The sequence below is a fragment of the Podarcis bocagei genome, assembly GCF_964188305.1.
Source record: "Podarcis bocagei genome assembly, chromosome: 7".
Taxonomy (NCBI): domain Eukaryota; kingdom Metazoa; phylum Chordata; class Lepidosauria; order Squamata; family Lacertidae; genus Podarcis; species Podarcis bocagei.
The window spans coordinates 27,751,883-27,775,169 of NC_138132.1; the positions used below are offsets into that span (position 1 = coordinate 27,751,883).

General features: G+C 43.7%; 1 protein-coding gene across 1 annotated transcript in view; it reads right to left on the reverse strand.

Annotated features, from left to right (window-relative positions):
- Window positions 1-3,775: 3,775 nt before the first annotated feature.
- DHDDS (dehydrodolichyl diphosphate synthase subunit) overlaps window positions 3,776-23,287 on the reverse strand; it is a 21,203-nt gene continuing 1,691 nt past the window's right edge. Inside the window, exons 2-9 of the mRNA XM_081202786.1 lie at window positions 20,596-20,707; window positions 19,045-19,161; window positions 18,330-18,472; window positions 13,233-13,349; window positions 12,549-12,650; window positions 9,413-9,527; window positions 6,306-6,413; window positions 3,776-5,195 (exon numbers count right to left, since the gene is read on the reverse strand). Coding sequence (XP_081058912.1) covers window positions 4,959-5,195; window positions 6,306-6,413; window positions 9,413-9,527; window positions 12,549-12,650; window positions 13,233-13,349; window positions 18,330-18,472; window positions 19,045-19,161; window positions 20,596-20,658 — 1,002 coding nt within the window. The 5' untranslated portion in view covers window positions 20,659-20,707 and the 3' untranslated portion in view covers window positions 3,776-4,958. The remainder of the gene's footprint in view (window positions 5,196-6,305; window positions 6,414-9,412; window positions 9,528-12,548; window positions 12,651-13,232; window positions 13,350-18,329; window positions 18,473-19,044; window positions 19,162-20,595; window positions 20,708-23,287) is intronic.

Below are 23,287 nucleotides of genomic sequence, written 5' to 3' on the forward strand. Positions count from 1 at the left end.
TTTGAAATAATAACCCGGACCTCTTTTTCGTTACGTATGTACGCAAGAAAGAAAAATGCATTTCGTAGATTCTCATACCACTCTTGCTGCCTCCCCCCTCCGTTAAAAATAATTAAAAAACAATAATTTCTCTTGGGTTTTAAAAAAACGCACTGCAAAAATAAATAAATAAATAAATAAATCCTCTTGGCTGAGAAGGAGCTCTCTGCGTAATCTTCACAACTCCTCTGGCGCGGTGACTGGACTTGCGCCCAGGTAAGCGTATATAAAGCTTGCGGTCGAAAGTTACCGCTGAGAAGCCAGCGCAGTGTCTCTCTCTCGCTGCAGGAGGGCGAAAGACCGACCTGCCTGGCGCACCTGCACAAGCCATGGCGCCCCTCTCCAGCGAAGGCGCAGGCAGGAAGAAAATGTTTCCGAGAAAGGGCCTTTCCCCTGTTCTTCCTGGCCCTCCAAGCCAACAACAACAACAAGAAGAAGAAATCTGGGTGGAAGCTTGGGTAGAAGAAGATGGTGGCCTCTTCTAGCGCTCGAAGGGAAAGGAAGGTGCGGTCATTGCCTAGCAGAGGAGGGCAGAACGCAACCCACAGCGCCCTCTTCCTTTTCAACCTTGACTACGAACTGGCAGGGTCTCCCTCCAGAGCGAGCAGCAAAGGGCCTCAGGTGCAGCAGCCACCTCGCCTTCCCCCTCTCCAAAGGGAGAAAGAGGGGGAACGGAAGCATTCTTGTGGCGCGGGGACACTTTTACCGAAGACGCTTCCTTGGCAGGGGCCAGGTGAGGAGCTGTCCTTTTCAGCACCATTCTGTCCTGCTGCTGGTAGAATACCCACCCCAAACCCCAGCAGTTAGAAAGAGGCAGGGACAGATATGGAATACCTGCAGAATAAGGCATGTTGCCCACATTGGATCTGTCATCGTATATAGTGTCTCCCTTAACATAACTTGCCTTGCAATGGACACACCATGCAGCATCATTACAGCTTGCACTATTAAGTGGTAAAGGTTACATTCAGGGTGAAGTTAAATGAGAGAGTTGCAGTGATGTCTTCACTCGTACGAATAATTTTGTGTGGCTTATATAGCATTAGAACACATTTTTCAATTGCACATGCACAGCTAATGATGGAGGATCTTATCGTCTTTGTTCAGAGGCAGTATGCCACCAACTAGGCAATTGCTGAAGGGGCTACTTTTGGAAGCAGAATGCTGAACTAGACACAACTATGTTCACAGGATGTAGTGATGGCTACCAACTTGGGTGACTTAAAAAGAGGATTAGACAAATGTATGGGGGTTGAGGCTATCAGTGGTTACCAGCCATGATGGCTATGCTCTGCCTCCATGGCAGAACACCAAATGGATTTCCAGCAGACATCTGGTCATGCACTGTGAGTACAGGACGATGGATTACATGGACCATTGGCCTGATTCAGCAGTGCTTGTCTTCTTATGACATCCTTCTTCACCGCATTTCACTTGGGAGGTGCTCCTGCCAAGGCACCCAGAGGAGCCTGCATGCTTCACCTGACTGCTGTCCAGAGCAGCAGAGCAACAGTCTGGGGAGCATGTAGATGGGCAGGTGGGCTCCTAGCCACTCCAAGCCAGAGTGGAAAGGCGTGGCTTTTGTTCCCTGCTGTGCCTGCACCCTCGGCAGGGCCAACTTCACAAACTCCTAGATACGCTCCTGAGTTCAGGGATGGGGAACCTTTTTCAGTCTTAGGGCAAAATTCCTTTGTTGGCAACCATCCAAGGCTGCATGAGTGGCCAGACACAAGGGTGGGTGGAGCAAAGAGAGAGATTTACTTTTGTATATTAAGCTTCCTTCCAGCGATGCAAAGGTTTATAAAATGTATGTACTTCCCTCCAACCAGGCAAGCAAGAGGCATTATATCACAATTCAAGGTCACATTCTAACCAGGAAAAAGTACTCTAGCATGGGCATGAGACTGAAGGAGCCCAGAAGGCCAGACAAAACAGTCATGGAGGGCCACTTTTGGTACCCAGGCTCAAGGTTTCCCATCCTTGCTTTAGAATTTTTAACAGGCTGGAAGCAATATTGGTAACTACACTAAGCACTTTTAAGATTTAACATTTTATATGCCAGTTGCCAAATCTAACAATCTTCAACTTTTTAAAATTCCATCAGGATTCTAGTTATATTTCACTATGAACACAGTTACTACAGTAGAGCTAAACAACTTCGCACTCTTAAAAATAACTCAAGTTGGCCTCTTACTCTCATTCTCCAGGAATAGAAATACCCCTTAACAGTAGGTGCAATGAACCACATAACTGCAACACAGCCGCCATTCATTCCAATTGTTCTCAGTGTGATCTACAAGCCATTTAAACAGGCAAGCATGTACTATAAGCCTGTTTAGTCAGATTAAAGTCATTGACATTAAGCACACAGAAGCAAGTTCCACTGAAAACCTACTGGACACCCTGAAAATCTGCTAGAGGGTGGTTGAATGCCTTTTTCATTCATAATTTGAGCCACCCAAGGCAGCTTTAAAAAGACAAAGAATTAAAACCACAAAGTACAAATGTATGCGGGGGGTGAGGCTGGGGTGCAGAACAAGCAAGCAGCAGACCGTTTGTACAAAACCGGAATCCAGCAAAATGACCCGCCATCCAGTCCAAAAACCTGCCTGCCAGAACTGAGTACGCTCCACCAAGGAGTTCCCAAACACCCAAACATTTTGGTCACTGGAAAGGATCATATGAGAGCAAACTGTATTTTAGGTATACTGGTCCCACACAGTTGAGAACTATGAAGACAAGTGTCCAGTACTTTCAATTGCTCCTGAAATTAGACCAGGAGCCAGTGCAAATGATGTAAATCAACACTATGCAATAGTCTGGCTGCTGCATCTTGTACTATCAGGTCTCAGAAGATTCAAACACACAACATCCCACCACCAGCACATTAACAGTAATCTAGTTTTGATGTGTGACCATGACATATGCAACCGGCAGCTAGCATGCTTGCCAGCATAGGATGCCACAGTGGCTACACTGATGCAAACTGTTCTGTATACACCCAGTGAGCCAGGTCATTATCTCCCCCACCCCACTGGCCAACTTTTGGCAGGTAAGTGGGAATCACCCATCCATCCATCTGTCATCATGATGGAAGTGATATGTTGGTAGGCAGTCCCACTCCCTTATCAAAAATTGACCCATGAGATGGGGTGGGGTGGTGAAGCACCAAGTAGGATTGAACTCTCTCCTCACCTACTCAGGGTTCAGTCAGGCTCCCTGCAGGAGTCTGCTATGGAAGCATGTTACCCATAGAGAATGCACTGGTGAAGTAACACCCAGCAGGATTTTAAAAAGCCCATCAGCTGATGGACACGTGGTTGTGATTTTGGGGGGAAATGGCACCACAAACCAAATTGGATTCCCTGAAGCACCAAAACTGACCCATGCACTGGAGGCTGCCCACCCCTGAGGGGGTTTGGACTGGTGTGCCAACAGCTACTTCTAAACCATGTAGACAAAGAAACACCTTCATTAAGGATGTTGGACCTCTTGTTTCCTACAGAAGCAACCATTCACGTTTTTCAACTTATTGATTGTAAGTTTTTAATGCAGAAGAAACATTTACTAATAAATATTCTTTCCCACCTCTGAAAAGATAACACATGGCTGGGAGGTTATGTGCATGCCCTGTTCAAGAAACAGGGGAGACATTCCCTTTAGAATTTGAGGTCTTTCTTAAAACAGCTGTTTCAGACATCATAAAAGCTATAAAGATTCAGCTTCTAACAGTAGGTAAAGCCACTGTATGAGAACAAAGTTCCCATAATTTATTGGTCACCATGTATTTCTGTATATATCCTTAACTACTTGCATCGAAAAAGGACACAATTCTTAAATGGTTTGATGATTTACAGTATCGGTTCTCTGACAACTGGCTCATCCTCACCATTTTTAAAAAAGATAATTAAACTGCACATTTCTTCTTTGGATTCACATAGCGTTAGAATAGAAACTTTTAATAATATTCAGCTTATTTTTAAAATTTGTTGTCTCCCCCCAAAAATTGCTTTATTCATGGCTTGATGCCTTAATCAGCCTCTTCACAGCTGTATCCAACATGCTGAATCTGCAAGTTTTTTATTTTTTAAAAATGACATTTTCTGGTGCCATCTGAAAGTAAAACACTTAAAAAAAAACACACACACAGAGACAGCAGAGTATGCTGTATTAGATACACCTCCAGCAAACTGGAGTGCCCAAAGCTCTGTAGCACATACACAGCCAAGCAGAAAGAACATTCTCCCAATCTAGTTTTTATTAATTTATGTACCACTTAATGCCAAAATAGTTCTGGGGCAGGCAATGCAGGTTTCCTTGTAGAGCCTCACAAGTACGCAGGTTCACCAAATTAGGGCAATTCTATTGTTTCTGGCCACACACAGAAAATTGAGACGAGAAGTTTTATTTTTATTTAATGGGACAGCCAGTCTTCTAATTAGGCATCAAAAAGCCCACCTAGAACTAGACACTCATTTGTCTGTGTGCATGCAAACAGGGTCCTTGTCCACTTTCCCCAACTGCACCCCTCCCTGCACGGCAAGCAACTTTTCAGAATTCGAAAAAGTTTAAGGAAACTTGTTTAGCTGAGGCACCGAAACACTGCAGTTTGGGAAGAGGGAGTGAAACAAGGACAGACCTTCCCAAGAACATCTACTCAAGCTTGTCCTCTTTGTTTGGTTACCTTTATAAACCCACATAAGCATAAACTTATTTCAGACACCGTCATCCCCAACCAAAGCTTGAATAACAACCAGAAACATAGGTGGTAAAGTCTTGTATATGTCTACTGAGAACACAAAGGGAAACAAAACTTTACATTCCCATTAACAAGTGAAGACCACTGGCAGCAGTTGAACTGTTTGTAACTTGATTCATGTCCTTCCTCTCCTGCTCCTGGCCCTACAAGTTCCTTTTGGTCATGCTGATGCCATACTCAGTTTTTCTAGGAAGTCCATGTGCTTATTCTCCAGGGCTTGCAAAAAACTCTGGATTCTCTCTTCCCGTTTAGCTCTGCATTCCTGGAGGAGAGTCCGCCGTCTCTGTGCATCTGTACAGGATGTAGAACCTTCCTCTTTCAGCTTCTCCAGCACACAGATCTTGTCATTTTCCATCTGCTGCCACTTCCTTTCTTCCATGTATAAATCCCTGGCTTTCTGAAAAGAAATGGCATATGAGTTGGTGAAAATGAAGCAAGCCTAATAGTCAATAGGGGGAGAGTCAATGTGGTGCCGTCCAGATGTTTGCGGGACTACAACTCCCATCAGCCCCAGCCAGCATGGCCACTTGGTCAAGGTTGATGAGAGTGGTGTGCCTTAACATCTTCAAAGTACCTCACTGGGTTCCCTGGAATAGAGAAGCAAAAATTGCTGGAGAAATTTGCTTCTGTTTGGTTCCCAAATGCCTCTCCATCCACCATGCAGCAGCTCCCAAAAGCAAGCAAGCAAGCAAGCAAGCAAAGAAAGAAAGAAAGAAAGAAAGAACACCCAATCCCTGATGCTTCTCAAAGTTAGAGTTTGCTCCCTCTTCCTAAAATTATTTTTCTTCCATACACACTCTCACCAAGCAATTGCATTCCATTCTATGGAAACGCATTTGTCTTGCTACATGCAAAAATTCAGTGTATTTGGTCACTATCAAATATTTCTGCACTTCTGATTTTTGACTAGTATTTAACTGAAACAGAAGAAGACATCTGACCCACTTTAAAATCTACCCACAATGGAAAAGCTATCAGAACCATTTCAATAGGTCTGTTCTGCATATGATGAACACTGAACATCACCCAATGTCTAAATCTGTTTCTAGATCACCTAATACCATTTTCACTAGGGGCACATTTGGGCTTAGTTACCTTTTATGATCATATATTTAACCATTTTGGTATTAGGAAACTTATTTTTACCAGCTTTGAACTAATTCTACTGTCTACCCATAAAACAAACTAGGAGGACCTCACTAAATCCTACTCAAAATTTGATCTCCAGAAATTGGGATCTATTATTATATTATTCTTATTTATTAAATCTTATGTTCAGCCCGTGAATAGATAAATGACATAAGATGGAAAGAATTTTTGCTCAAGTGTTACAGTTGAGATGGGGAATACTTGCTTTTAAAGCAATAAGGTTTTTTTTCCTTTTTAAAAAACTGGCACAATTCCCAGTCTTTTAAGTCTTGAGAAAGTCAGTTAATATTCATAATATGTTGGTGGGGAGTCCTGGGTTTGCCAGATTTGCCTCAGATTTGTGCCCTCTGGGTGTTACCTGAAGAGCATTGTAGTTCATCTGGAACTGAAGGACAGCCTCCCACAAGTTCCAGAAGGAGTAATCTGGCCACAAGACAGACTGGAAAACCAAGCATGTATGAGATGTCTGCAGAAAGAAAGACAAGGAGTTTAACAGGCAGCCCGCAGAGGGAAGAACACCACAGAATCAAGCAACGTTGGCCAGTGAAATTATTCTAGCACAAACCCACAAAAGGCCTTTCATCCATATGCTACATACATTCCTATTCATTGATTGCATGGGTTATGTGCAGATACTTTGGACCATGCTGGAATCCTGTAACCTCAAAATTCCACTATAAGAATGTGAAAACAGGGCAGAGAGGTGTTTAGCTTTGCACTAGGACCTTTGCAGTCATGAAAAGTGACTTCCCCATTGCTGCTGAAAGAAAAGACAAAGGCTGTGAGGACTCATTCTAGAGTGTGCACATCCAATACCAATTGCCATTCCACCTCAATATCCTTTTGGCTGTGAAGGGAGCATGATCAGTCCAACACTACACCTCTAAAAAGTTTTTGGGTGTTTTTTTTGGTGGGGGTTGGGGGTAGGAGAAGGAAGGGCATTGAGCTCTAAGGATGTATGCCTGAGGTGACAACCTGTGGTCTACTCTAACACACACATACACTCTCTCTCTCTCTCTCTCTCTCTCTCTCTCTCTCTCTCTCTCTCACACACACACACACACACACACACACTCTCCAGTGAGCTCCCTGCTGTGATGCCAAAAGATATTTGTGGCTCCCTCCAAATTTCTCAATAAAAAAAGAAATTAAAAAATCCTCTCCTCTCCCCACCCCAACAGCTCATGTAGGTCCCTCACTGTGCTATTGTGATGACAAATGGCTTGTGTCCCTCCAAGCCACCCCCACCCCAGTTCAATTGGTCCATTTTAAAACAATGACTTTAACACTTACTTATAACAATGGTTTTGAATAGTCTCAACTTTATCTAGAAATATCTAAAATAATTAAATCACCCGTACAAGCTTCCCCACAATTGTCTTTACGGAACAGGATGACTGTTAACGTGAAGGCTTGTTGCTCTAAACAACCTTTGGCATGGATGCTAACTGCAACCAGGATGGTTTAAGAACATATGGACTTCAGCTATTGCAGGGAGGGGTGGTGGTGGGGATAACACTGTTTATCCAGAGGGATGGATGATCCAGATTGCTGGTGGGATTTTATTTCTGGTGGGATTTTATTTCGCATGCTTTGGACTTAGATGCCCAACATTCACCATCCACGCCAGCTCAGGAAATATGGATGCCTCAATTTAGACTGGTGTGTTGCCATTTCTTCCTCTTATCCTTTTTTTGTTTGCTTGCTTGTTTTCTGTATAGTATGATGTGATACCCTGCTACTGAACTTTTGTTTGCTAGTAACACTTTTTATGTTACAATAAAAATAACAAAACAACATTATGGGGGAAATGTTTTGGAAGGCAGGCTTGAGAACTACAGTTCTTGTTGTGCACATTTTTTCACTTTGGCCACACCTCCTGGACAACCATGGGGTCCACCTGGCCCTCTGCCTGGAAAAGGTTAGCCAACTCTAATGCAGGCCAAAGAGCACAGATTCTTGCAGGCCTGCTTCTTGCAGTCCTTTTTGTAGCAAAGCACACTCCCTCCTTTTCTGCTGGGAAAAGGATCGTGTTGCAGGAAACCAGCAGGTAGAATGACCCTGGCATTTGCAAAGCAGGGTGAGGGCTGCACTTGCTTCACATTCAACCTACACAATTCACTAGCCTCCTGAACATTAAAATGATAGGTGCTTGTTTAATCTCAGCTGATAACCGATTCCAGAAGGCTGTAGTTGCAAGACTCAAAGCCCAGGTTCTAGGTACAGGCTAAGTGCACCTTTGGGACATGTGGTACTCCCAGAATTCTCCAGCTGAGGGGTGCAGTTGCCAGCTAGGAATATATGGGGTGAAGAGGTCCCTTAGCAAACGGGACATGGAAATCAAAGGGGGAATCCTGAAAGGAAATTTCCCCATTTATAGTTCATGCTTTAGCATAAAACGGAAAGCTGTAATTCAGGGGCAGCTAACCTGGAAGGCAGCTAACCTTCCAGACACTGCTGGGGTATAGTGCCATTGTCCTTGACCACTCAAGGTGGGGCTGTTGGGAGCTAGACTTCAGTGGCATCTGGAGGGCCATAGGCTGGCCAGTCCTGCTGTAATGTTAGCAGTATCAGAAGAGCTCTGTTGGATCAGACCAAAAGCCCATCTAGTTTAGCATCTTGTTCTCAGAGTGGCCAACTAGGAAGTCCACAAACCTCCCAGCAACAGATATTCAGAGGCATATCCATGGTTTAGGACTGGCACCTGCATGCAGCTTAATCCAGAAGCTGCAGCTAGTGCAGAATGCAGCAGCTAGGTTGGTTGTTGAAGTATTCTATTGAAACCATAAAACACCTCTGCTGAGGGAGCTGCACTAGCTAGTGTTACAGTTCAAGGTTTTGCTTTTAGCATTCTAAGTCCTAAAAAACTTGAAGGGAGACCCTTGCCCAATATAGCCCTACCAAGCTACTGCTCTTCTCAGATGCAATAGTGTTGAGAGTACCATATGCCTTAACTTGCACTAGAAACCAGACTTTTGGTTCTGCAGTTCCATTTCTCTGGAATCAGTTCCCAGCCGAAATCAGTCACCAGCATCAAGCTGCCTAGGCGCCTACTAAGTACATTTTTGTTTCAGAAGACTTTCTTTGAGGCATGACCCAGTCATTTATGCAACATCAGTTTTATATCTGAACAAGATTTTTGGAGCCCGTAGGAGTCGCTTTATTGTTTTTAAAGCTTGACATTGACTCTCAACATTTAGCCCTGATCTGACAGCTCCTTTGTTCACACTGGAATTCCAGTACGTGATGCAGGACTGTATATCTTCGAATGTATTTTTATTCTAATGGTTTAATGAAGAGAGATTCAGATTCCACCCCCAAAGCTGAAACGCAAAATCTTTCCTGAAACCGTACAACAAAATCCCCAGAGCCAAAGTGCTAAATTATTTCTAAACAAGACCAAGCAGAGCAGGAGAGGTGGATCTCACTCTTCCAACCTCATGGGTAATTTCAGTTCACTGTTACCTGCCAGAGCATGAAATCGCTAAGTCTGACTTCTCCGGAAGTCCTTATTAGGATGTCTGGATGAGGAGATTTACAGGTATACAGGCACTTGTCGATTAGCGACTCTGATACATCACTAAGAGACACAAAACTTAAATTAGGGAGGCAATGTTTATCTACAAAGTGGAATGCACATTAGGTGGACCATGAAAACCTTCTGGATCAGGCAAAGAAGAAGAAGAAGAAGAAGAAGAAGAAGAAGAAGAAGAAGAAGAAGAAGAAGAAGAAGAAGAAGAAGAAAAAGAAGAAGAAGAAGAAGAAGAAGAAGAAGAAGAAGAGGCCCACTTATTCCAGCATCCTCCTCCACACACTGCAGCCATGCAGATGCCTATGGCAAAACTCCATAAGTGGTACACGTGGGTATCAACCCTCACCTGCTGTCGCTCCTCCAACTAGTATCCAGAGGTTTACTGTCTCTGAATTCAGGGGTAGCCTACACTCATCATCATGGCTAGGAGGCAGTGGTGGGGCTCCTAGCCATGAAGACTAGAAAGACGGCACCATGTGCTTATTTCTGCACCTCTGGATCTTAACTTTAAGTGATTCCATCCAAGTGCCAATCTCCTTAAAGAAGAAAAGGAGGGCACAGAGAGCAGCATGGCCTACCCACTTAGGAAACTGCCTTCCCCAAGGAGCAAATTCCAAGCATTTTTCTGAAAGCACTGAGGACTTTGTTTGAACTTGCTTTGGGTGGTAAGGAGTAAACTGGCACAAGATACATTTGATAAACATGTTTCATATACGATCAGACTCATTTTATTATTGTTTCTAAAGTGTGGAGCAGATTCTAAAGGGCACAAGGGAGATGTGCCCTTTATTTGGAGTTTCTAAACTCCAAATAAAAAAACAAACAACTCTTGAATCTATACTAGCACTATGCCTAATTGCCTATTCTTTGTTTATGGCACTTATTTTTCTTTCTCATTTCAATACTACTTTTCCGCCAGAGAAGAATGCACCAAGTAGGTGAAGAAGAAATGCAACACAGTTACAACCACAAACACAAAAAGGCAATACAAAGTGTACCAGCATTTAAGACCATGACATCTGTAAGATCATAAACCTAAAATAAATCCACTTGTGTTTTGTCCTCACGCCCTCCAGAGACTTGAAAGAACAGGGAAGTTCTAAAGAACCAGCTCAGTGCATGGAAAAGCCTTGTGAATAAGAGTAACTAGCATGCAGAATGTGTCACCAGCCTCCTGGGGGCTGGCAGAGAGAGATGGAGAATTCTGCTCATCCTCTTTCATCCTGATTTGGTTTCTTGGGTTTGTGTGCCAGGTGTGGAGGTGCTCCTCCTCCTTCCCCAGTCCACATTTGCCTAAATGGAACTCCATGTGCTTGCCTACATGCAAATCCATATCACCTATGGCTACCAGACTCGTGCTTAAATACAAGGCTAGCACAGGAGGATGGCATGTGGTGAGCCTCTTGAGGAGCAAAATCCACAAGAACGGCACCACTGCTAAGGTGGTCCTGCTCCACTGATGTAAAAATTCCTATGGGTCTCAATGACCAGAATACTTTTGTATGTGGAGAAGCCCCCACTGCATCCCAATGGTCCTCCAACCCCCAAAATAGTAGTTTTGCGACTGTGCCCAGGTGGTGGGTGTAGAATGCAAGACATTGATCAGTCAGCAGCTTTCAACACAGTCCACCATGCTATCCCCTCCTGAAGGGGCTCTGTGAGATGGAAGTCAAGAGGTGCAGTATTGTGGTAGTTCCAGTCCCATCTGCAGGACCACTTCCAGAATGTAGCACTGAGGGACTTTCACTTGGCCCTGAAGCAACTGTGCTGCCGAGTTCCATTCTGTCCCCCATGAGCTATAGGAAACCGCTAGGAGGGGGTCTTATGAGGAGTTGAGGCTTGAATAGCTGAAAATCAGTTTTCATTTAGAGAAAGGATGGGGAACCTCAGCCCTGAGGCCAAAGGCAGCCCCCTCCAGGCCTCTTAGTGGCTCTCAAGACTTGTATGGCTCAGGAAGGGGTGCAGCCTAGGACATGTCCCCAGCACTGCTTAGCAACCTTCTATTGAGTACCCAGCGGTCTGTTTCATGTTGTTTGTTGTAGCATTTTCTTGCTATGTGTTTCTTTTGTTTTTCAAATAGTTTTGCTTGCTTTCAAAAAAGCTATATGGGCAGGTATTTGGGACGGAAAGGTGGCACACTGATTTTTAGTACACGTGACTTCTCTCAAGAGGTTTGGTCGCACTGGCGCAGGCCTCAGGCCCCGGCAACTATGATTTAGAATGGAACGCGAGAGATGGGGGGGGGTGCCGAAATTTGGCATCACCCAGGGCACCGCTGAAATTTGAGACCAAGATCCACCACTGCTTTTCTAAGAACATTTAAGGTGTTTCAGAATGGCATTGGACTTCTGTGGGAAGGCCCAGACAGTTGCAGTGGAGAATGTAGACGAGGAGGTGGTGTAGGACACTGGGAGTAAGTCAGCGTGATGCTGGTGGACTACAATCCCATTATCTCTGACCGCTGGCCATGCTGGTAGGGACTGATGGGAGTTGAAGTCCAGAAACACCTGGAGGGCATCATGTAGGCTAGCCTTGCGAAAGTATGATTATGGCTGTGTACAAACAGACTGGAAAACTAACCGGCATGAGCTTTGCTTTCCCCAGCCTTTCCCTAAGCAGCACAGGTAGAGCTTGCGACTCAAGTCCTGACTGCCAGCTTGCCCTTCCGCTGAGGCTTCGGATTTCATGACTGCTTTGTTTGCATTTCCAAGAGCCTTGCATATTTATGCCCTCCAATGTTTGCTTAGTGCTTTAAGGTTGCTGGTGTTTTTTGGTGTTGTTGTTTTTTTAAAGGTTTTCATGCTTTGAAAACTGCTCTTCATGATTGACACAATGGCCAGCCAATCAGTGTACAGGAATGTGCTCCAAGGAGTGGCGGCAGCAGCAGCAGTATGGGGGTGGGGGATGGGAAAATCTGTGGGCACAAGGGCCCGATAGTCAGCACTATGACGATCCAGCTCCTTCTGCCAAGCCTAAGGAACAGAGCTCAACCTGGGACTGAAGATGGTATGCCACAGAGTGGATGCTTCCACAGCAGCCCCATTGCGGAAATCAAACATGCAAGGTTACCTGGGTTGAAGCAGTCCTTCTTCGACCCCCCAAGCCAGCTCTTTCACCGCATTGCTAATCTCTTGTCTTGATGTGTATGCAATACCAATGTTCAAAAAACACCTTTTAAAAATAAAGAGAGAAGAAAAATGACGCACGGTGTTAAGGAAGTTCTCCTCCCTCTCTTATCATAGCTGAACTTGAGTTCATCCAATTAAACTGATAGTCTATTCTGAATCTCCTCCTAAAAGGAAGCTGAAAGGAAGTTTTTAATGTTTGATGCTTTATTCTATTTTATATATTCTGTAAGCCGCTCAGAGTGGCTGAGGAAACTCAGCCAGATGGGTGGGGTATAAATAATAAAATTCTTATTCTTATTCTTATTATTACTACTACTACTACTACACAATTAAAGGAAGCACAAAGGGTTCATAATCCACACAAAGCCAAGATATGGACGGGCCCCGGGTTTCTGATACAATTGCAGAGAGATTAGGTACAGGGAGTGGCCTGACTTAATACCTCCCTGCCCCATTTTGACATTAAATACAGACATGCACAATGAGAGTAATGAATGATCACTTGGTTTTTGTTCAAACTTCTGACAAGCATGCCCCTACTGATGTTCTGTTTGGTTTTATGGTCTCGTGACGACTCCAATAAAAACCATGTTTTAAAATGGCAAGACTTTGCAACAGGACTCACGTGTTGTAGTGCCTCGTTGCCAGCACAACTTTGGCAATTAGTTCCTGGATATCTTTCGGCAGGAGGGGCAGGTCCCCGAGGATACGAACACACACACCGTGTCTCTCCAAGTTCTCCCTAAAAGGGAGAAGAGGAAGAGGATGGAGGAATTTGACTAACACAACAGACAAGACAAACCCCAGCAATGCCAGCACGTACAGTATACAGTCAATATTAACCGCCACTCAGTTATTCAGAGATTCTGCTTACATCTTGCAACAGGACACATGGAGGAGTGGGGGAGAGAAGAATACAAGTCACAAGGGTTTTCCACGTAAGCAAGAGTTGGATCTGGGGCCAGCAAGGCAGCAAGACATTTGAAACTGTCCTGCCAAAAGCTCCAAAGATGTTTACTATATCATCCAGCAGCCATGATTTCAGCTTACAGTGGTATCTTGGTTCTCAAACGCCTCAGTACTCAAACAAATTGGAACCCAAACACTGCAAACCTGGAAGTAAGTTTTTCAGTTTGCGAACATTTTTCGGAAGCTGAACATGCTCCGTTTTGAGTGTTATGCTGACGATTTGAGTGTTATGCTGACGATTTGAGTGCCACACTTCTTTTTTGAGTGTTACGATTCTGATTTGAGTGCCACACTTCCATTTTGAGTGTTACATTGAGGTCTGTCTGTTTTTGCTATTTATTTTGCGTTTTTGTGGCTCTTTTTTGTTTTGTTTTTATGACTGTGTGGAAGCCAGTTCAGCTATTGATTGATTGATTGACTGATTGATTGTGTGACTGCAGTACATTGTTTATTGCTTTCATTTTATGGATCAATGGTCTCGTTAAATAGTAAAATTCATGTTAAATTGCTGTTTTAGGGGTTGTTTTTAAAAGTCAGGAACGGATTAATCCATTTTGCATTACTTTCTACAGGAAAGTGCGCCTTGGTTTTGGAACGTTTTGGTTTTGGAATGGACATCCAGAATGGATTAAGTTTAAGAACCAAGGTTCCACTGTACTTTAATGAGCTGTGAATGAACAGCAGTGAAGTGTATTGTATGGGTGTTGGTTTTTCAAACCCATTGCATGGGGAAACATTAATTAATTTAGTCTACTGACTTTTACAAGAGGGGACCAGGGTATCTACACAGTTGCACTTTGCTTCAGCCTAGGGTGGAAGGCCATTGCCAGGCTCCACTGGCTAAGAGCCCCAATAAAAATTATTGCCTTCAGGGTCCCAACTGAATGCCCACTCTTCTTAGACGTAACCTGAGAAAAAAATCATATAATCAGGTTTACGCTACAGTAGGAAAAAGGCTGTTCATACCCACCCTAGACTAGAATTATATTTACTTTCATCTTGGTCTAAATTGGAGCAGCTCCCCCAAGATTCTAGACAATTTAATATACAAATTAAGCACCTTAATTGTTTCACTTCAGAGGAAGGACACACACTGAAGCTCCAAGAGTGCTGTTTGGGTCTCTGTTTACTTCCTTTACTGGCTGTCCCTCTTATCAGTGTTATGGTATCATTTGAAATGAGTTTTGGTTGTGAGCAGATCTTAGCTCTAGGAGAGCACTGCTCCAATTAATAAAGTTTGCTTTATACCAACAGATAATTTGAAAATATAAAAATTTCCAATAAATAATAATAATAATAATAATAATAATAATAATAATAATTTATTATTTATACCCCGCCCATCTGGCTGGGTTTCCCCAGCCACTTTTCCCAATGTAAATTATATACCAGCTAGCAGGTTACAGCCAGTTGGGTTAATAATTCCAGTCCTAACAACCTTTCTTCCCTTAGTTAACCAGTCGGCAATTGGCAAACTCTGAAGTTTCACTTCAAGTACAGGACAGGACAGTATGAAACATACTTTATAATTCATGTAATAGCTATCATATGACACTTTTCTTACATTCCACATACAATTATTCTGTAATCCTTATGCACAATCTTGTGGAGTAGGTTACAGCGATTATCCCTATATAAACAGCAATGGGAATGGGGTACTGAATTCATGACAGCTGACTAATCTGGGGATATCCTTGTTCACAGCTCATTCTCTTAACCATCATGCTACCCTCATCTCAATGATAAATAACTTTGGTTTAATTATTTACTTGTGTTTTATTTTGTATTTTATTATGTGAACTGCCCTGAGATCTTTTGATGAAGGACAGTATATAAATTTTATTATTAAATGATGACGATGATAATAATAACAATAACAGTAACAGGTAGGAAAGCCTGTCCCCTTCCAGATTTATTTAAACCCCAACTTTCTTTTCTCATGGCATACATGAGGTTCTCAGGTGGTTATCCACCCAGGCACTGATCAGAGCCTTGCTCAGAATCTGCAAGATGGTGGTCCTCATGCACAGTGGTGCCCCGCAAGACGAATGCCTCGCAAGACGGAAAACCTGCTAGACGAAAGGGTTTTCCGTTTTGGAGGTGCTTCGCAAAACGAATTTCCTATGGGCTTGCTTCGCAAGACGAAAATGTCTTGCGAGTTCCTGTGGGTTTTTTTCCCTCCCCCCCTTTCCTAAGCCGCTAAGCCGCTTAACAGCTGATCCGCTAAGCCGCTTAACAGCTGATCTGCTAAGCCGCTTATCAGCTGATCCACTAAGCCCGCTAAGCTGCTAATCCGCTAATGGGCTTGCTTCGCAAGACGAAAAAACCGCAAGACGAAGAGACTCGCGGAACGGATTCTTTTCGTCTTGCGAGGCACCACTGTATTTTCAGACCATACCCAGAGGCCCTGTGGGCACCAATGGTTGGGGCTGAGGGAACTGAGAGTCCAGCATCATCTCTAGAGGACCTTCTGCCAAGTATTTCTTCAAGTCAACTGTGTGTTTGAGAAAGCAGGCATTGTTGCGGCCTGTGGAAACTCGATTCCTAATGGCCATTTTCATCCCGATAATAGCACAAGGATGTGGAATAATCCTCCAAACTCTCCATAGTCCAGCACAGAACTGAAAAGAACCCAGTAAGTACCCACTACTCTAGTTTCTTTCTGCTGCTCTGTCAATATACACTAATGGTCTATTTGACCCTGTAAAATTCAAAACACAACCACATTTCTCTTTTTATCCTGGTCCCACTAACAGCTGTAATACAGTCAAGCAGCAGCTATTCACAGGAAGACCTCTAAAAGCTCAGGCTAGTTTTATTTTATTTCATAGTGCAAAAATATGCAGAAACATGAATAATATACCTACAAATATTATACCTCCAGCTTTCTTAGCTTAATTTGTTGCAGGAAGTTAACAATGGGACAAGGAAAATAGATTTTATGCGATTTAATGGTAGCCAAGAGACTGATACGGATACATGATCTCCTTTTGATAATATGATAACACTTGCAACTGATGAACAGACTGCTTACAGACGTAGACTCTGCTTGGATAAATGATAATATTTGGAATGAATTTATATAAAATGTGGTAGGCTATTAATATTTACATTAGTGTTAGACTAATATCAAATTTATAAAAGAATGTATGGGTTAGGGTATTGTTGTATATATTCATATATCCCCCCCCTTTACAGAGTTTTGTGCCTTTTTTTGTTTGTATCACTTTATTGCTTTATAATTTAAAACGGTTCAATAAAATATCATTTTTTAAAAAAAAGATTTGCTGGTAAACATCCCCTTGGTTTGTTGCAAGAGAATGGTATGTAAATAATTTTATAATTATGAATTAATAAATGTTAGAAATGATCACAAAAATTGTAATAATTTGATGCAGGTCTCTTTTTTGCTCTCATATTATCACCACAGGGGTTAATTAGCCTACTAATGTTTATGTGATCAACACTGCTTTGCAACTGGCCCATGCATGTACATTTAAGCTTTTAATTGTCACAGTCTCTGTTTTTCCCATTTCAATTCCCTCCAGTGTCACTGTTGACCAGATTTTCTTTACCTCTATCCACCATCACCCCACAATGTGCCTACTATGGCACTTCACAAAGTAAACACTAATCTGCTAAAGCTTATGCCCTTGAAATTATATACTGAAAATAAAATAAATGGATGAAACTTTGGGAAGGTATTGTTCCAAAAATAAGTTAAAGCACAGCAATATTCCATATCCTCAGTTACTAATCTGCCAGTTCACAAAAACCTCAGCCATTTCCCTGTAGAATTATACAAAAATTTTAGTCACTAAGGAGACTGACAACTAGTGTGACATCTGTTTCCGTATGTACCTACCAAGACTCTAAAGATCTTTACCTGAGGTCTTTCTCCAAATTACTAGGTGAAATGTGGCAGGCAGGCAATGAAGACGGGGCCTTTTCAGTGGCGGCACCTCAATTATGGAATAATTTCCCAAGATGTTTACCTGGCAACCACCTTGATGTCTTTTTTTGGCAGCAGCAAAGACCTCTATTTCCCCAGGCCTGTTAATTTGTTTAAATTGCTAAACTGTCTTTCTCTCTCCACCAAATGATTTTATGCTGCTTATATAGGTTATTATTGCTTTTATTCAGTGGGGTCTTATTTTTATTTTAATGAAAGGAATATTTTGCTTAGGTAATCTGGCTTGGGAACATTTGTGGGAATGGCAAGTTATATATATGTAAAACAAATAACCAAACCCTGCTTCCAACAGTTTGCCTTTGAGACAATACAGAAAAGCTACTTTAGAATCAAGTATATTTACTGCAATTTCCCCCACCAGGGCAAAAATCACGCTCTAATGCAGGATTAATTCATGGGTTCTTTCCAACTGACTTTTACTCAGAATGGACCCACTGAAATGAATGGCTTTGACTCACATAGGTCCATTAATTTAAATCGGTTTGTTCTGAGTAAAAGTCAGTTGAATACAATTCAATGTTTCCTGCTGGTGACAGAAGTGATAACTCAAGTCAGGCCTAACTTTTAAATGCATGCAGAAATACATCATGTTCCTTAACAGCAAATGAGGGCAACCTGTGGCCCTCCAGATCTTGCTAGACTACAACTCCCATCATCCCTGACCATTAGCCATGCTAGCTGGGGCTGATGGAAGTTGGAGTCCAATGACAACTGGAAGGTCTCAGGTTCCCGGCCCTGGACTTGCAGGTTGCGGCAGAAGGTTAGAAAGAAGGAGCTTACTGTTCTTCTAGAAGACGGGTAAATTTTTGCCTTGCCATCTCCATCAGGCCTTCTACTTCTTCCTGGGATCGCTTGAAGTTCTCAATACTAAAGGCATAGACTGTGACTTCCCGGATACCCAGACTCAAGCACCACTGCAGTGTCTGTAGAAAAGGAGATATTTATTCAAAGCCAAAGTGACAACAAACTAGTCACTAAAACTAAATTTTTGTTTTTGGGTCACCCTTCATCAAATAGCTCTAGGGTGGGTTACAGAAACATACGCAAACCTCTCTCCCCATTTGATTTATGGATATCTGTAAATAGGTGGTTTTTGCTCCCTTTGTGCTCATCAAATGATCTCTCCATTGACCACTGGGGTGCCACCACTGGAAAGGCCCTCTCCCTGGAGGTTACCCACCTCAATTCATCCAGAGAACCCAAAACAAACCCCCTGAAGCTTTTAAGGTTCAGGTAAGTACAGAGGGGAGAAAACTGTATATAAAGTAACTTGGTCCCAAGCCATTTAAGGCTGTAAAGGTTAAAGCCAGCAATTTTAATCTGGACCTCAAAAGGAAGAAATTGAGGCCAGGCAGACAGAAAAAAAGAACAGGGAACAGGGTGATTAGACACACACATTTTGACCTAGCCAAGGCAAATGTGAACCAAGACTTGAAGCCACCATCTCGGCCTTTGCATCCTAAACAGCCACTTGTCTAGAAAAGGTCCTCCTCACCTGTGCTAGTTTTGCAAATCCCTGTGAATGTCCTTCTATTTTTTTCACTTTGTGTTTTTGAGCATAACGGCGGTTGCCATCCATGATGAAGGCGATGTGCTTGGGCATTGGGCCTGCCTAAATGCAAAGGGGGGGGGGGGGAGAAAGCAGAGAAATGATAAGCTGTCAGAAAAATGATATTCAAACTCAATTTCAGCCTAAACATGTATCATGAGCCAGGGCAGAGATCAAAGGTCAGCAGAATCAGGCACCTGCTGACAGCCCACATTCAAACAAGAGCCACGTGGACCCGGTCCTCCTATTCTTGCTTGTTCACCTGTGCGTCATTCTGGCCCAGAAGGGATGAGCAAATAAAGACCTGCTGCCCACTGCTTGTCTGCCCACTGGTTCTGTCTGGCAAGCAAGCGGGTGGTAGCAATAATAGGTCACAGCAATAGAAGTGAGTGGGTAGGCTTGCTAAGGGAGGGGGCGCAATGAGAATGTATTGCTAATGGCCTCTCAAACCAGGACAAGGCATGAACTCAGGCTTGCCCTCCCTAAAGGTGAGCACAAAGTGGGGGGGGGGGGATGGCCCGAAAATAACAGCTATATGCAGAGTGCAGGAACAAAAGCGACACAGATTAAGTCAGCAGTACACCTCTACCCCCCCCCCCAAATTACAGTTTTTTTTAAAGAATAACTGCTGAGTTTTAGAATAAAACTCAGCACCATAGGACAGCCTTGTTCATATGCTCATAAAGGTTGGCAACCTGCAAATATACATACACACACACACCAACCTGCTGAGGAATAGTGGAGGAGGAACAGGGAGTTCTGTCCTCCTTGCAGGAGCCCACACTGTTTCTGTGCTGGGTACAGAGGACAGGCAGAGCCAGCCAACCCTTCTCCACCATCCCACTCACTTATCTGCCTGAAATTCCTTCCTGCCTATGGCCAAAAGAGCTATCCTCAGGGCTGTGGAACCTGTAGCTCTTGGTCAGGCAATACATGGCCCTTAGCCTAATACCAGGTCAGGTGGGAAGCCTGAAGGGAGGAAACATACGGAGTTCTGAAAGTGATCACTACAGAACTTAGAGAATAGTAATTTGTCTGTCCCCTCGGCAGCACACTATTGGGTGGGGGGAGAGAGAGGTGGGTGTCCCTGCCTATATTTAGCTCTGGCCCATGAGAGATCACTGGCAAGAGAAGGAATGCCACTGCAGAAAAAGGGTTCTCCAGGAGAACCTCTAGGACCAGAATTTCCAGAGGTGTTCTCCTATAGCAGAGGTGGGAATCTATGGCTCATGGGCTTAATGAGACCTGCCAGACCTCCCCATTTGGCCCATAAGGCCATTCTGACCAAGCATGCCCACCTAAATGTCATATATGACATCGCGATGTGCGGTGCTTTGCAAAATCTCATGGCCTACAAGATAGGGGATCTGGGTTGCCGGCAGGATTCAGCTCTTCACCCTTCAAGCCCTATAGCATCATACATGCAGCAGTACTTCTAACACTCACATGCAAGCATCCAAGTCAAATAACCTGTGATAGCATCAGCGTAACACTTACCTTTATCACACTGGCACAGAATCTCTCCAAGATGGACAAATCTCCTTCTTTTATCCAAGACATGGTCCTCCCTTTTCAAGCAAACTTTTTTAAGTTGAAGAGGAAGGAGAGCCTGAAAGTTATGGGAAGAAAAAAAAGGTTTTATTCATCCTTATTATTAATTAAATTTCTATCCTGCCCTTCATCCCAAAGAAGCCCAGGATTTGGGGGGTGGGAGTGGGAAACAAAGCAGTGAAACAAAATAGTAGAACAATAACATCAAGAACATCTAAAAACAGTCACATATCCTTCGAGTTAATACTGAAGGTCTACCAGGCTTGCATGTTAAGCACACTGCTTTATGGAAGTGAGTTGTGGACAACTTACAACTGCCAGGAGTGATGCTTCAACACCTTCTACATGAGCTGCACCAGGAAGGTTTTGGGTATCACTTGACAGGACAGAGACTCAAACAAAGATGTGCTCTCCCAAGCCCACATTCCCAGCATGTCAACACTCTGGTCTCAGTGACATCTACACTAGCTTGGTCGCGTCTACAGAATGGAAGATGGCAGAATCCACTAGGGCCTGCTCTATGGGGAGCTGGCTTTAGGCACCAGGTCAGTTGGCAGACCATCACTGTGTTACAAAGATGGCTGCAAAGGTGACATGGAGGCTGACAACATTAATCCCGCCATATGGGAATCCCTTGCAGACAATTGCACTATTAGGAGACACTATTAGGTCGTGTATCCATAGCAATGACCAGAGGAAGAATTACTGCTGGGAGCAGCAGCACAACCGGACAATTTCATCTGTCCCTACTCAACAAAACATGTCTCTCCCATATTGGTCTGTACAGCCACAGCAAGTGCTGTAAGTCTCCAATGGTTTGACTTTACCCACAAAGGTGCACTTTTCCATTGTCTCCCAAGACAGGTGGATGCCAGCTGGAACAACTAACTGCTGGGAACAGTTATCTTTCAGCCATCAAATGCCTTTGTGAACAGGTATGTTTTAAAATACAATCTGAAGACACCGGAATTTTGGGACACAGGGTTGTCTTTGGATGAACACGCATCTTACTGATCCATAACAGAAGGAATGAAGGTTCTCTGGTTCTCCAGCTGTTGCTAGACTACAACTCTCATCATGGCCAACTGCTCACTATACCCGCTGGTGCTAATGGGGAGTCCAGCATCTGGAGGCCCCCAGGGTCACCATGCCTTGTTTCACAGCAGTTATGGAGGAACCTCTGCAGTTTTATTGATTGTAATATGATAGAATATTGGCCCAGTGTATAACCACAGAGCCTAGGGCTTGCTGATCAGAAGGTCAGCGGTTCGAATCCCCGCAACAGGGTGAGCTCCCATTGCTCGGTCCCTGCTCCTGCCAACCTAGCAGTTCGAAAGCATGTCAAAGTGCAAGTAAATAAATAGGTACCACTCCAGCAGGAAGGTAAACGGCGTTACCGTGCACTGCTCTGGTTCGCCAGATGCGGCTTAGTCATGCTGGCCACATGACCTGGAAGCTGTACACCAGCTCCCTTGGCCAATAAAGCGAGATGAGCACCGCAGCCCCAGAGTCAGTCATGACTGGACCTAATGGTCAGGGGTCCCTTTACCTTTACTGTTTATTAACCTGGCTTTTAAGATCCACCTGCCTCTATGTGCTTTCAGGTTTGTTTGGATTTCTGTTTCAATTGTGTATTCTTATGCAAGGCAATTTTCATGGAAGAGCAATATATTTTAAAACCCTATAATAAAATTAATCTCTGCAGAGGATGGCCCTGCCATACTAGCATTGCAAATTGTGCAAGAGTCCATGGGCATGTACAAGGGTCATGGGCACCTATACAGTACTGCCCACAAAGCTTTTGCCACCCTTTATGTGCAAATAAAAAAGAATTCAGAACTCCTGCAGCAAAGCAGCAATTCCTCATGCAGCCAGCAAGGCTGAAGCAAAAGACGGTTCAATTGACTATTGTTGCTCCAACCAGTTGCTGTGGAAAAGAGTTTCAGGGTGCAATTCTGCAGTACTTACCTGGGAAAGTCCCACTGAACTCAATGGAGCTGAATAGACATGTACTGGACTGCAGTGTCAGTTACATATCTCCTCCCTCAGTTACAGCAACCCCTCAAGCAGTACTGGGGCAAAGGGGGAGAAGGCTTTCTGCCTTCTCTCAGCAATTGTTTCAGTGGTTTGAAGGCTGTTTCTCTTCTCTTGGACAGTGCCTTGTCTTTATACATTTGCCCAGCAGCCATAGGAGACCTGGAACTCCACATGAAGTAGGAGGAATGCAGTGCCCCCCCGTTCCTCCTCTGCACTCAGCACAGAAATGTAGTAGGTTGCTGCAAGAGGGACGAAGCTATTCATCTTTCTTCTGTCAACCCCCAGCAAGGTAATAGGGTGTGCATTTGGTTTTTGGGCAGACTAATAACTTTAGTGGGGTTATTTGGAAGGCTGCTACTGGGGCAGTGGAAGGAAACTTAACCTGAAACTGTTCTTAACCTGAAGTACCACTTTAGCTAATGGGGCCTCCTGCTGCTGCCGCGCCGCCAGAGCCAGATTTCTGTTCTCATCCTGAAGCAAAGTTCTTAACCTGAAGCACTATTTCTGGGTTAGTGGAGTCTGTAACCTGAAGCGTATGTAACCTGAGGTACCACTGTACTGTACAGGTGAATATGTTAGTTTATTTTTCCTCTTGTTTTTA